Consider the following 15001-nt stretch of genomic DNA (forward strand, 5'->3'; position numbering starts at 1 on the left):
ATTAAATGCTTAAAAAATTGATCAAACAGGGAAATACACCGAGGAGAACTGAAACGGAATGATTAAATGAGGCTTGTGCTCCGATTCATTTCGAACAGGATGTTTAGCCTGATTAGTTCTGCTCGTCACACCACGGCTGCTACTGTGAAGCATCAACATGTCAGGCAGCTTTGTTGCTTGTGGTCAAAAAATAGAACAGTGTCCTAATTTTTTACTGGCAGCTGCAACTGTCCTTACATGGGAACAAATTCGTTAAAATGCATCATAAAAGGGCGAAGTATTCCAGATGATCCTTTTACCAGCAGCGCTTCCAGCTTCTCCAGGACGTACCGAGGTGTTCAGGCCAAACGAGATAAATAATCCCTTCTGCAAGTCCTAGTTGGACGTGCTCGGAGAACCTCCAAAGAGAGGCATCAAAAAAGGGGACCTTGTAATTGTTTGACCGCTTGTTTTGGATGCCAGTTATGTCAGCACCTAACAGTAGACAACAAGCCAGGTATGCTGAGCACAGACACAGGTAGCTGTGCTAACCTATAAATAAAGTAATGAGTGTATAAACAGTGTGTCAGACGTGTTGGACGGTCTGTTCGTCCAATAAAGCGCACACACAGATTATCTGTCTGATGTTTACATGAACAAATCTCCAAAAGGCTCCAACGGCACAAACACGGCCCAGAGGTTACGTTCAGTGACTGAGTTAGCTGAGGGAACACCTAGCAGACAGCCAACAGCTCCCAGCTGTCACTCAAAGAGGCCACGCCCCTAATGCTGCATCACTTTAAGCCTTAATATAATGTAAACAGGTGAGCTGTATAAAGATTCTCCCTGTACAGTTGTCATGAAGAGAGAAATGAGCTATAGAGACCCAAACTGTTTTTTGTACCAGGCTGTAAACATGTTTATTTCTGCTGTAAAGTTTAACATGGGGCTCTATGGGGACTGACTCACTGCTGGAGACAGCCTCAAGTGGACACCAGAGGAACTGCAGCTTTTGAAACATGCTAATTTTCTCAGCCCTCGAGGTTGCTGCTGGTTATTACACAGCAACATCTATCTAAAGTAAGCTAACAGTGTGTTTAAATGACAAACGGTGCATTTTATAGCTATTGAGGATTATATCTGTAATAGAGGCCAAAACGTTAACAGCTTTGTTGACATAGTCAGAATAAATGAGTCAACCCTGTCCTGAGATCTGTGTTTGTGCTTCCTTTCACCTCTCCGTGTTCAAATGTGGATGAACTAATTTGCTGATATTGGATATGCCGATATTTCCCAACACGGCAAAAGCCTTAGAGAGAGGGTAAGGAGCTCAGACATCTGGAGGGAGCTCGGAGTAGAGCCGCTACCCCTTCGCATCGAAAGGAGCCAGTGGAGGTGGTTCGGGAATCTGATTAGGATCCTCCCGTCCAACTGGGAGGAGACCCGAGGTAGACCCAGAGCTCACTGGAGGGGTTATGTATCCCGTCTGGCCTGGGAATGCCTTGGAATCCCCCAGGAGGAGAGGGATGTCTGGGTCACCTTGCTTAGCATGCTGCCACCGCGCCATCTGAACTCTACTCATCGTTAGTCCTAACTGGGCTGAGAGGGAATTAGGATGTAGCATCAGATGTAGCAGCAGAGAAAAACAAATTGTAATATGTATTACCTTGGAGGAGCCCAGTCGTGTTTGGTGCAGTCTAACAGAGTTCCCACGTACGTCCTCTTCCTCCACGTCACATTCACCACCAGCACACCTGTCAATCACACAGGACAGAGACACAGCTGTTAGTACTGGATTAACTGGGACCATAACAGGTTTTATATCAGTCTCAGGATGCAGAGGTCAAAGAGCAACATTCAGGAAATATGGGCAGGTTGTTTTAGAGCATACCCTGCAATGACAAAATACTGAAGAATGTGTTCAGTCTTCAGAAACAAAAGACATTTTTCATCATGTGTGACCCTGTCTGACCGTCTGAGAGGAGCTCGCCATCTTTTGTTTGCGCTTCCTTTGTTGCATATATCAGCCTCTGTAGCCGTGGAGATCCTCCTTTCTTTGTTCTCACTTTTATCTAAAGAGGAAATTAATGAAACCCTGATAAAAGACAGATGTGCGCGAAAGTAACGCAGAGAACCTGCAAAGAAAGGGAAATCAATGTGACGAGGAAGACGTCTGAGAACAACAGCAGGTAACCGTTTGGAGCGGATGGAGTTCACCGTCTAAAGAGGCTCAGATTGTTTTCAAAATGATTCAAACTGTTTGTTACAGCCTGTGAAATTATTACTCAAACTGATGTGTGTCAGACGTGCGAGGAAGCCTCTGTTCCTGTCAGGTTTCTTGTTGGAGTAAAATTTAGTCATCCAGGTTTAAGCCACAATCTGAGGATTCATCCTTCTAGAATAAACGTCTCTCTCTTCCTCGTCCTCTCTCGCTCTCAGACTGACATTTAAAAACCATTAACCTCAGTCTGTGATGTGCCGGCAGCGACGGCAGGCAGATTAAATATAAAGCTTTAAAACGAGGTTTGACTGAGACACGCGACTTCCTGCTCTTCTATTAAACTCATAGTCGCCAACAGTCACAGAACTTCTGTGTTTCATCATAATTAATGAGCTGATTATTCAACAACTTAAAAGTGGATTTCCAATATTTTTGAACCTATTTTTAAGATTTAAGGGTCTAAATAACTGAAAGGTACAAAAGGTTTGGAAATTACTCCTGAAGATTCCTCGAAACAGGATGTAACGGCTGCAAACATAAGCCCAAAGGTCGTCCACGAAAAGTTCTTGTTGTTTCCACTGACAGGCTCAGATTGTTATTCTAAGTGTGTGACAACATGACAGAAAGGATCCCTACAGAGATAGACCTTTTTGTTACCACAAACAGACGTTACATCGCTCTCTGACACACACCAGACTCCATTCACAAAAACAGTGACTTTACTTTGTCTACCACTGCCTCGATTAGTTACTTAAGTTTGTGTTATGGATCTACTTTGGTGTTTAAATTTTTAGTTCATATCCAACATTTATATAACACACAATCACACACAAAAAAGCTAACCAAGCGAGGCAGCAGTCACAGCTGCTCCCAAGCTCTTCGACGTAAAATTACTGTTTTTATCAATGGAGTCTGGTGGCTTTGAAGAGTGCGATTTATTGGCTCCAAAAATCGCATCTTGCTCTTTAACATAAATGTACAGAGATAGACCTTTTTGTTAAAGAGAAAGATAATGTTTTTAACCAGAAACAGACGATGCATCGCTCTCTTCAAACACACCAGACTCCAGTCACAAAAAACAGTCATTTTTACGTCGTAGAGTTTGAGGGGTGGAAGGAACAGAACTTGAAAAATACATATATTATGAAGTGATTTGATAATCATGACTGCTGTCTACCACTCAACATCCCAACTGACATTTATCGTTTGCAGCATGCAATGTCTGTTACTTTAGCCTTAAAAAAACGACAACGCGTCGCCATCTACTCTCATTGTACAAAACTGAAGCCAGAATAGCCCCCGTGACGCCGCCGCCGCTATCTTGCACTGGTGGCGCCATTTGGAGCCAGAGTTGAGCAGTTCAGATCGGTGGGTGGAGCCTGCGGTAACAATGTCCCGCCCCTTCCGCTAACCACAAAACAAATTTCACGGCAAAGAAACCGAACATTTGAGTGTTTAACAGAAGATCAGCTTCTTGTGTCGATCTGAAGCAGATATTCACGCTGATGGAAAGTTCAATGACTGTAGTGTTAGTGTTAGTTACTTCTCCTCTACTCTGCTACTCGGGAACAGAACGCTGCAGGAGCCCCAATTGTCAACAGAGCTGTCAATCATGAGGCCACGCCCCCTTTTTAGAGCATCAATAACTAATTAAGAGTAAACGTGTCAGAAAAATGAACACTTGGACATAAATCAGCAGGATAAGAACTAACTATAATGACAGAAACCATGTTTGAGAAAAATGTATTTGACGTGTATTTTGATTTTATAGTTTGACTCATGTCCCATCTGTTAACATGGAGGAGGCGGGCTTTATGACAGTGCAGCAAAAATATTTCACTTATTTATAAATTACATTTTTACGGCTTTTTAACACCTTAAACTTTATTCAACCTTTCACTGTGCTGAAACTAAATGATCAGTTTGTCAGCAGCAGACAGTGCAGCTCTCCCTCTCCTCCCTCATGTCTCCTGAAGCCTCCCCGGCCTAAAACGTGACAGCGCTTCTATTTTTAGTCTGCGTGACTCGTCCTGGGAGGATGCCAAAACACTCGATAGCTCATCAGTCTTCATCTGTCACGAGTGTGCGTGTTCATGTCAGGACGAGGCTCCTCACAACTTGTCTGACATTCAAAAAGTCTGTTTTCTAAACCTCAGACCTTCCCTTGAATAACCCCCCCCGCCGCCTGCTCTCTGTGAAAATGCTGCTTTCTGCTTCACACCGTTAAAACGAAAGGCCTTTAAAGAAAAGCAGATTAAAACTAGCTGTCCCAGAGCGTGAGCATCTGTGTCTCCGTGACTTCAGGGTTTGTTTGTTGTCATCACAGAAGAAGAATATGTTCTCTCTCTGCCTCGTCTGCCTCGTTTCCCCCTCACCGCTGCACGTCATATAAAAAGTAAATAAAAAATCAATGGCCTCCCCTCAGAGTTCACACTTCCTCCTCCTCTGAGCTGCTTGTTTTACAGCCTCTGTGTTGACTCTCTCTCCTGAACTCGGTCAGCAACACTAGAAGGAAAAGTAAAAATATCAAACCCTTTGAGTCGGTTCAGGCAGCTGCGTCTGAGTTCAGACTAAAATGTTCCTCTCTGCATCACCTCTCCGACACACTCTTTCAGTGTGTTCGCTCTATTTAAGCTCAAAGCCCAACTCTCTCCCAGCTTCTCTGCAGGTCTTCACACAATCCTGTTTTCTGCTGCTGCAAAGTGGAATTTTTAAACCTGGGCTCTGTTTTCTTCTTACATAATCTCTGCTTTCAATGAGCAGAAGAAGGTTTTTGGAATTGCTCTAGTAGATTGCCTCAGCCGGCAGCTGTGAAGCAGGCTGTAATGGCTGCAGTGGCATCTTTCAGGGCAGTTAGTCGGTTGGCACTGACAGGCTCAGATTGTTATTCTGTGTGTGTGACAACATCACAGAAATGATCCCCACAGAGATAGACCTTTGTGTTAAAGAGGAAGACGATTTTAATAACCACAAACAGACATCGCTCTCTAACAAACTAACAAACTGAGGCAGACGTAGGCCAGCAGTTCCTGTGTTAGGCAAGATAAAAAACACTGTTTTTCTCAATGGAGTCTGGTGTGTTTGAAGAGAGGGCTGTAACGGCTGTTTGTGGTTCTTCCTCTTTAACAAACAGGTCTCTCTCCGTAGGGATCCTTTCTGTAATGTTGTCAGACAAATTATTTATTCATAACTAACAATTTTCTTAACTTTTAATAATTTGCTCTGCTAGAAAGATGAATGAACTTCTTCCCTTTTGAGGTCATCCCTATAAAGATTGGTGCGTCTCGTAGAAGTGGTGCCGCTACGTTCCCCGTTTCTAGTGTGTTATTTTAACATCAGCCTTTGATTTTATGACCCGTCTGTTTTACTTTGCTGCCTCTGAAAAGCATTTGTAACTTTGATTTTGAAAAGTGCTCTATAAAAGGTTATTATTGTTATTATTTGTGTGTATGCTAAGCTAGGCTAAAGGCTGCTGCGTGCAGCCTCATACAGACTGCAGGAACGTGAGAGTAGTTTTGTTGTTCACACATTAATCTACACCTGAAAGTTAACGAATATATGAAACAAAATGATGCACTTTGTCTTTTAGGACAAATATCATACATTATAGAATTTGTAATGGTGGATATTTACAATTATTTCAATTTAGAAGAAAATCTCTTCGTTTCAGTAGTTATTTAAAATATTTGTCATTTCCTTTATCCTTCAGACAGACAGACAGACAATCAGACAGACAGACAGACAGACAGACAGACAGACAGACAATCAGACAGACAGACAGACAGACAGACAGACAGACAATCAGACAGACAGACAGGTCGTCCAGAAGTCAGACAGTTGGTGCAGCTCAGCTAAGAGTCGAGCCAATCACCATCTGATTAGCTCTCATCAGACTCTGCTCTCCTGCAGGGAGGACGGGAGGACGGGAGGACGGGAGGACGGGAGGAGGAGGAGGAGGAGGAGGAGGAGGGGGTTTAAGCTGAAATGGTGGTCTCCTCTTCCTCTTCTCCTTTCTGTCTTTCCACTTAGTATTCTGCTTAATTAACATGCAACCAGCATCCTCCCCTCGTGTCCCTCCGCCGTCACAAGCAGGGGTCTCCTGTTATCCCTCCGCCTCCTCAGCGATGGTCCCCGAGCAGCAGGAAGAAAAGAAAAAAACACTCCTCATGTCTTTTTGTCTCTCTGACATCATCCATCGGAGTCCTCCTCCTCTGTCTCTTTCTGTCTCTGTCTTTGATTCGTCTCCGCCTCCTTTTCCCAGCAGTGGTTTAGAAATAGAGACCAAACCTCCGTCACCATTCTGTCCATCTTCTCCCCCTCCTCCGTTGATCCATCCGTCCGTCCTGTCAGCCGGTTTAGACACACTGAATCCATTTTCTCGCTCATTTTCTCACACTTCTCTCCCTCCATCTTTCTGCTTGCTCTCCACAATCTCCTTATATAATACACCAAACACATTCTGTCTGTTTGTCGTCTTTGGTCTCATATTAAGTTGTATTTTTATATTACTGAGGTTTATCTATCATCGGTTTCCTCTGCTTCTCCTCTGACTCCGTTTATTTCCTCACACAGACCTGAAAACTCGTCGCTTTGATGTTTCCTGTCTGCATTTATTTCCTGCAGACGAGGCGACGACTTCAGTCTGACGCTGATTTCGTATATTTGTCTCCAAAGAGGAAATCTTGAAAACAGATTTGGGTGAAATTTGGTGGAAAGTTCAGTGATGGGCGGAGGAGCATGGGATCAGTGTTTGATGTGAATCAAAGACTTTTACAGGACTTTTGCATTGAATTACGCACGTTAAAGATGTAATCACCCTATATAAACATATTGATTGTGATGTTTTGTTACTCCAGCTGCCTTCCAGTCCTTTACAGCTCAGCATCACGTCAAAGCTTGTAACAGACCTTCCTGTCCACAAGATGATTTATTCCCTCAGTAAACATGTTCCTAAAGAGTTTATGGTCTCAGTCTCTAGTTTCAAGTCTTTTTCATCACAGCATGATGTTCATTTAGTTACTGATGCTCCCATTGAGAGTCACACAGACCAGAAAGAGGGGCGGGTTTAGGGGCGGGGCTACCTGTGTTAAACATGTAGCATCCATGTCCCCGCTGTCAGGATGAAGACATGACGCTGTGTTTCCACCTTTTCAGCTAAATTTAGACGCTTTTAGTTCCACAAAAAACAAGACAACAGCTAAAAGTCAAACACGCAGGCTGTATAAAAAGATGGCCGACATGACAGCTCGAACCCTCTCTGTCGCCCCCTGCTGACTGGCTGCAGTATAGCTCCTAAAGCCCGCCTCCTCCATGTTAACAGATGGGACATGAGTCAAACTATAAAATCAAAATACACGTCAAATACATTTTTCTCAAACATGGTTTCTGTCATTATAGTTAGTTCTTATCATGCTGATTTATGTCCAAGTGTTCATTTTTCTCACAAGTTTAATTAGTTATTTGATGCTATAAAAAGGGGGCGTGGCCTCATGATTGACAGCTCTGTGGACAAAAGGGGTTCCTGCAGCGTTCTGGTCCCGAGTAGCAGAGTAGAGGAGGACAAACATTTTCTCTCGTGAAATGACTCAGAGGATGAATCAGTGATCAGAACTGTATTTGAATGATAACGGTCTGTCCGCTCAGCGCTACAGTTTGTGTGACTCAAAGTTTGGCTGTGGACCTTTGAGGACATGTGCATCCTCATCTGTCATTTTAAATGTTTGAACACTGACTCTTCATTTGAACTGGTTTATACTGTTTGTATTTTTGATCTTCTTGGTTTGTCTTTTATTTTTACCCCTTTATGTTTGTGAAAGTCTGCAAGGAAACTTTATAATTCCTCTCAGCGTTTCTCTGTTTGCAGAGAACTTTTATCCACCGTCTGCCTTTCTCTCTCTGTGACTCTGAAGCGAGTGATTATTCTCTGTCTCTCTCTCTCTCCATCTCTCCGGCCTGTTCAGAAGCACTCTCTGCCTCCGATATATTCCCCTGTGTTCTGTTTGTTTTTGCTTCTCCTTCTCCTTTTTTATTCTCGCCCGGGCTGAGTGAGTGTAGCTCCAGTTAATTAATACTGGGCCGGGAAACAAACGCCTCTCCTCCAAACTCCACTCTCCACTTCAGAGGCCCTGCGGCTGGCAGAGCGAGATGGGCACGGAGAGATGGGATTTATTCATTAGCAGCCTGCAGTAAGGTATTACACCTCCGCTGAGAGGCCGCGGAGCCGAGCGCTGTCCTCGTTAACGGACTATCAAAGAGCGATGGCGTCGAAATCGGTGGGTGAATCATGAGCCGACTGATCCGCCGCCCGCTGCTCCCATGGTATCATTTTGTAGTGTTGGACCGGGTTCTGGTTCTACTTCTCTTCCTGTTTTGGACTCATGAAAACGTGCAGCTGGGTGCCAGAACTGCTCCGATGAGGATATCCAGCCGTCTTTTAAAATAAACTTGGTTTAAGTGATATTTGTTTGGAAATTGTCTGGAATTATGAAGATAAAACCATCTATTTGTTCTGCTGACATATGTTTTTAAACCCACGCTGGTTGTTTGGATGTCCAATGTTAAATTGGCAAACAGGGTGAGTACATGATCTTCATGCAGGAACAAACTGTGCTGAAATAATCCGATTTTTAAATCCACATTTTGTCTACGCCAAGGTCAAATTTAGGGCTGCAACCTACAATGATTGTGTTTATGCCCATTATTTTAACCATCCATCATCTACACCGCTTATCCTGTTCAGGTCGCGGGGGGGGGCTGGAGCCTATCCCAGCTGTCATTGGGCAAGAGGCGGGGTTACACCCGGACAGGTCACCAAATCACAGGGCTGACACACACACCTTTCCCACCTTAAATTAAGGTGTTGAAGAAGGTTTTTCGGACCCAGGAAGATCCGCAAATAAATGCCGATTGTCTCTTTTCCCATTGCCAGTGAAGTATCCTCCTGTCGGTCTCTTTCCTGCTGCGTCACCGTCTGACGTCACAAACATGCCGGAGGCAGGGTTAGTAACCAGTGAAGATGTTACGGTGGTTAGGTCTTCATTGCATCTGTTACTCATTCAGTCTGTTCATCAGACTCGACAAATTTGGAACGATGTTCGAGCGCTGCTCGGACGGGGACGAGCGGAATTTGTAGCTGAGATGACGAGGAGTCGCAGAAGTCACCGACGGAGCATAGCATTGCGTCGGAAAGGGGGCGGAGATTAGCTTGTACACACAGTTCCCATCAACGCCGATTGGAGCTAAGGCGTAATTACCCGGGTCTGAATGCCGATTGTAGCCTTCCCACTCAGCAAAAAAGTCGGGTGTTAGTGGGTTTACGGCGGTGAGAAAACGGCTATAGAGACAGACAACCTTTCACGCTCACGCTCACACCTACGGGTGATTCCGAGTCACCAGTGAACCTAACGAGCATGTGTTTGGACTGTGGGAGGAAGCCGGAGTACTCAGAGGGAACCCACGCATGCACGTGGAGAACATGCAGACTCCACACAGAAAGGCCCACCATGCACGTCTGAACTGGGTTTCAAACCAGGAACCTTCTAGCTGTGATTTGCCAGCATTTTGCCACCGCACCACTGTGCAGCCGTGCATTACTGTAAAGTGCCGTAAGTGTCCAGGTGTACAAGGTAAAAACAAGGCATGAGACGGAGCTGTACGCTACTTCCTGTCTGCAAAACAGAGCCTCACAGCAGGAATCAAAGTCATTAGGAATCAGACGTTCAGAGAAAATACAAAAGCTACTTCTAAGGAGGTAGAAATGTTCACTCAGCTACTTCCTCTGAGCTGTCAGAGTTGGATTCTGTCCTTCTACAGCTTCTAAATAAAGAGTCTCCGATTACAGGCTCTCCTGCAAACTACAGCGTCTTTAGTTTTAATGAGGAGGACCAAAACAAAGCACGAGCTACAAACCTGTACCTGAATTTACACACGTCTCGGAGATGTTGGGGAAAAGGCCAAAGATGCAGCTTTCACTCAGCCCCTCCGTCTGTGTTCAGAGTTAAAGATTAAATGCGCGGGACACTAATCCTCAAATGTGACAACAATGGAAGTAAAAAAGAAAGCAGCACCTGACAGAGAGCAGTGAAGAGGAAATCTGTGACCATCCAAACATCAAAGCAAAAAAAGTCTTTAGTCAAAGTCAAGTCAAGCTCGTAGATCAGAAAAGCTGCTGATGTGTTTCCACCATCTTGGCTCCCACTGAGGCGTGACGAGAATCTTATTTACCCAGATTTGACACATCAGACCTTCAACATGCTCACAGACACAGACTGCTTCTCTGGAAACACACCTTAAAAGCTTCATGCAATATCCCTGCTCTCCATATTAAAGAACATTGACAGCAAATTCTAGTATTTTTAAACCTGGGCTTTGGGGTTTAAATGGTTTCGTCTGTCCTCTATAAGTTCTTGTTGTTTCCACTGACAGGCTCAGATTGTTGTTGTTTTAACCACAAACAGACGTTACATCGCTCTCTGCAAACACACCAGACTCCATTGATAAACAAGGTGATTTTATCTCACAGAACAGGCGAGTTGCTGGTCTACTGCTGCCTCCATCAGTAAGTTTTCTTGTGTTATTTTGTGACTCAGGGGTTTTGAATGGTTAGTTTGGATCCACCAGTAATGCAAAAAACTAACCTTTCAATGCAGTGGTTCATTAGCAAGTCCTGCATTCTGTGAGGTAAAATGACGTTTTTGTCAGTGGAGTCTGGTGGCCTTGAGGAGAAAGATGTTTCTGTTCACAACAAAGCCTCTTACTCTTCACAGAAAGGATCCCTACAGTGACAGATGTTTAAGTTAAAGAGGAAGGAGCTTTTTTAACGAGAAACAGTTGTTACATTATTTGTGTAATACACAGAGACACAAAGTCAATCTAAGTTAGACAGTGGTAACTCGCAACATCAGGATGCTCCATCCTAGAACCAAAGCATAGGGGACAGATTCACTGATTACCAATATAGCAGATTTTTATGTGAGATGTGACGTTCTTCTTACCTTCCTCGGTCTCGTGCCACACGATGCCCTCCAGGTTGACGCTGGTCCCGGGCTGGCAGGGACCCAGACAGGCCGAGTCGCCCTCCACTACTCCTGAGCCGCCTCCATCCTGGGTGTTGGTGCCTATAGACCTCGTCCTCACCACCAGCTGCTTGTTAGAGGTGGGCAGGGCCGGAGGGGAGAAGGAGGGGGCCAAGGGCAGAGAGGATCCTGGGGCCCCGGGGTGGCCTGGAGCAGGGGGAGCTGGCACCATGAACATGGGGTCCACCTGAAGAGGAAAAGGAGAGGAGTCATGTGAATCAGAGAAAGAGTGCCTTACATGGTTATATCAAGCTACATCCTTCTGGTTGCCAAAAGCTGCAGTTCCTCTGGTGTCCACTTGAGGCTGCCTCCAGCAGTGAGTCAGTCCCCATAGAGCCCCATGTTAAACTTTACAGCAGAGATAAACATGTTTACAGCCTGGTACAAAGAACTGTTTGGGTCTCTATAGCTCATTTCTCTCTTCATCACAACTTAAAGTGATGCAGCATTAGGGGCGTGGCCTCTTTGAGTGACAGGTGGGAGTTGCTAGCTGTCTGCTAGGTGTCACCTCAGCTAACTCAGTCACTGAACGTAACCTCTGGGCCGTGTTTGTGCTGTTGGAGCCTTTTGGAGATTCATGCTTATAGATAATAACTGAAACTGGAGAACAGACTCAAACAGCTCTCTCAACTTTTTGACAATAATCAATAAACATCTCAGGTCGTTTACGAGCACACATGGACTCTAAATCTGTGGGAAACACTGTCTTCAACAAGATAATTAGTCAGCTAATGATGGGCTGCACAGTGTGTGGGTAATGTGTCGGATTACTCAAGTTTGACTTTATATCAATCAATCAATCAATCATCACTTCAATTCAGCAGTTTCATTACATTTAATGGGATTTAGCTCCATGGCTGTCCTCTCTGAGGAAGAGGAGCAGAGAGAGATAACGTAAAATAAAGTCAAAAGATGATAAATGTCGTTTCCATATAACTGACGCGAGTCCTTCTGATTATCGTGATCCTGCTGTATAATGGAAGGATCTTTTAGAAGAGGAGACGTTCTCTCAAAATGTCATCCAAGTCATTATTCTCTCCGCAGCCTGCCCGCACCAACGTCCTAATGTTGAGTGGCAGCTCATTCTCAACTTTATCCACACGCAGAGAACCCTTATTTTTCAGCCCGTCTCCTCCAATTCATCTGCGTTTGTCTCTCAACACTCTCAGAGTCAGCGAGAGGAAGAGAAGCGCCCTCGCTCGCTCACCAGTTTCTGGGAGGAAAAACCAACTCGCACATACAGAAGTAGCAAATTATAATTAGCTGCCACATTAGCACACAGAGACTTGGCAGAAGTCTGCAACAGTATAATAATGCAACATAACTGGAGATCATCCAGAGTGACTGTACGCTGTTACAGTCCTCTGTGGGGTTCAGCAATATGCAGATTATTTATTGATTATCGTGAGCTAAAGCTTTAACAAAAGATCACTGGAGGCTGTTCACTTCTGCGGTTTCCCCTTATCCTTGTTCTTTGTGTCAACACCTCCGAAACAGAAATCACCTCATTAAACATGAACGACGACTTAAAGACAAAATGTTCTCGATCACTTATGTAATTTTGACGCCTTGTTTGGATCTGTGTTTGGGTAATATCTCCTGATCGACATAAAGGACCAGTATTCACAGAGTTAAGACGTGAAGTCTGAGGCAGAATTTACCTCACGCCTACGCTTGTCTCAAACCAGACGAAGTGAAGCTTCAGCAACAAAACTCCAGAGCGTGTTAAATCAATTTATTAATTCCAAAGAACATAACATTTTATTTTTCATATTTCATCGTTTACACGGTTAAGATTTAAAGAAACAAACATTTGCTGACCTGCTGAAAATCAACCCAGAACACAAAACCGGAACCTGCTAAAATGTTACACAGTTGAAATTTCTTTGTTTTACTGGAATGTGTTTAATAAAAAGTGACACGACATGGGAAGGGTAAGCATTCTGGTTTCCCTTTGTAGTGCGAGTATAATTGTCTGCTAGCGTTTCAGCGGGCTTTGGTTGTGTGCAGGAAAACAGTCTGTGTCGAGAGCAAAAGCAACCCGCAGTAATGAAATCCCGGCTCCCATCGGAGGTCCTCTGATGATGATTTAGCTTTTTATTAATCAACAAACATTAAACAAAAATCTGCATGAAAGTGCAGCTAACAATCTGCTCTTAGATGTCGTCTGTCAACCTGTCAAGCTGCTCGTCGGCCTGTAAACAACGCAGCGCACAGAAAGGGAAGTCTTGGCCGGCTGCACCAGAAGCCCTGAAAACAGGGAGACATCGTCGTATCTCTGGGCGTGATTTTTATTTAACAAGGAAAGTCATTCAGGGCCCGGCACAAGGCAAAGCTTTTAAATATAAGTTACAATGTAAAAGCAAAAATCCAAAATATACATTTCAATACATCCTGCTACTTATTTACTCCTGGAACATATTTGGACGTTTGGCTGGAGAAGGAGAGGAGAAAGGGGTCTACACTCTCATCCAGTCTGAGGCTCATTAAGTCCATGTTCACTCTAAAATACTTTTCTACGCCGAGTCGGGAAAAGCAAGAATATTATTTTCCTTAAAACATTTTATTTAATGTGTAACATGTTTGTCAAATAGCATTCATTGTTACCTGTTTTTTAACTCCACTGTTGCAACCAGGAAGTGACAAACCGAACCGAAGCGTGCTATTGGATAATAAAGAGGTGTTCCCAGTGGAAGGCACCAAGTATGGTGGAGGAGGAGGGGTGTTTTTTGTTGTAGTGCTATTTTTAATTTGATCTTAAACAGTTACTCTCCTCTGAGGCGTTTTGTGTGTTTTATAAGGGCAGTTGCACATTTAGGAATATTTTGCAGACCATGTATTTATCTCTGATTTCTAATTGCTAATCGGTGTGTTTTGGTAGGACCCGGTTAGTAAAGGGGGAGGCTGGAGGACTGTCAGGCAGTTGTTGTCATCAGCATTGAGTGAAACAGAGTGTGTAGAGTTTCAAACCAGAGAGCCCAAACTTACGTTGTTTATTTGCTTTTCAACAGTACAGTAAATGTTGCTGCACAGGCTCGTTGGTTTCATGGTGAAACGGGCTTCACCTGGCCCACATGCTGGACTTTAGCCACATTTTGTGCCCTGGACAAAAACAATCCTTACACTGATCTCCTCATACAGCCGTCTTCTTCTCTGTGGGGAGGAGCCAGAGCAAGCGAACAAGCAGGTATGTTGATGTTGACATGATGCATCACTTTAAGTTTACTATAATGTAAACAGGTGAGTTCTATAAAGATTCTCCCGTACAGTTGGATGACCTCTCTAAACAGCTGAAAGCATGTAAGCAGGATGTACGGGGGGGCATAGTCTTGTTAACCAACTGATGCTGATGACTTAGTCTTGTCTCCTTACAGTGCTGGCTTTCAGCAACTGCTCAGGATCTGCTCTGGTCATGGTGTGCATGTCGACATCAACTTTAAAGCTCCTGTGAGGGTCTTTCAGTTTGTGTTGATTTTGGCGCCCCCTGTGGACAAAGCCGTACCTCTTATCTATCTGCTGATTTTGTCCAATCTCATCCTGCTTTCTTTAACAGCAGAGATGTGGACTTGAGACTTGGAGACTTGGACTCGAGTCGACTCGAGTCACTGTTTTGATGACTTGCGACTTGACTTGACAAAAAATAAATGACTTAAGACTCGACTTGGACTTGCAAGTTCAAGACTTGAGACTTGACTTGACTTGAGGCATGATGACTCGGATGACTTGC

At 44.2% G+C, this 15001-nt stretch overlaps 1 protein-coding gene across 1 annotated transcript in view; it reads right to left on the minus strand.

Moving 5' to 3' along the window:
* znf608 (zinc finger protein 608) overlaps positions 1 to 15001 on the minus strand; it is a 52751-nt gene that overhangs the window by 13297 nt on the left and 24453 nt on the right. The window contains exons 2-3 of the mRNA XM_069683617.1: positions 11194 to 11461; positions 1646 to 1733 (exon numbers count right to left, since the gene is read on the minus strand). Of these exons, the coding sequence (XP_069539718.1) occupies positions 1646 to 1733; positions 11194 to 11461 (356 nt within the window). The remainder of the gene's footprint in view (positions 1 to 1645; positions 1734 to 11193; positions 11462 to 15001) is intronic.

The sequence above is a fragment of the Semicossyphus pulcher genome, unplaced genomic scaffold (genome assembly GCF_022749685.1).
Source record: "Semicossyphus pulcher isolate SPU_LCO1_2020_fin unplaced genomic scaffold, fSemPul1.0.p SCAF_6, whole genome shotgun sequence".
NCBI classification, from domain to species: Eukaryota; Metazoa; Chordata; class Actinopteri; order Labriformes; family Labridae; genus Semicossyphus; species Semicossyphus pulcher.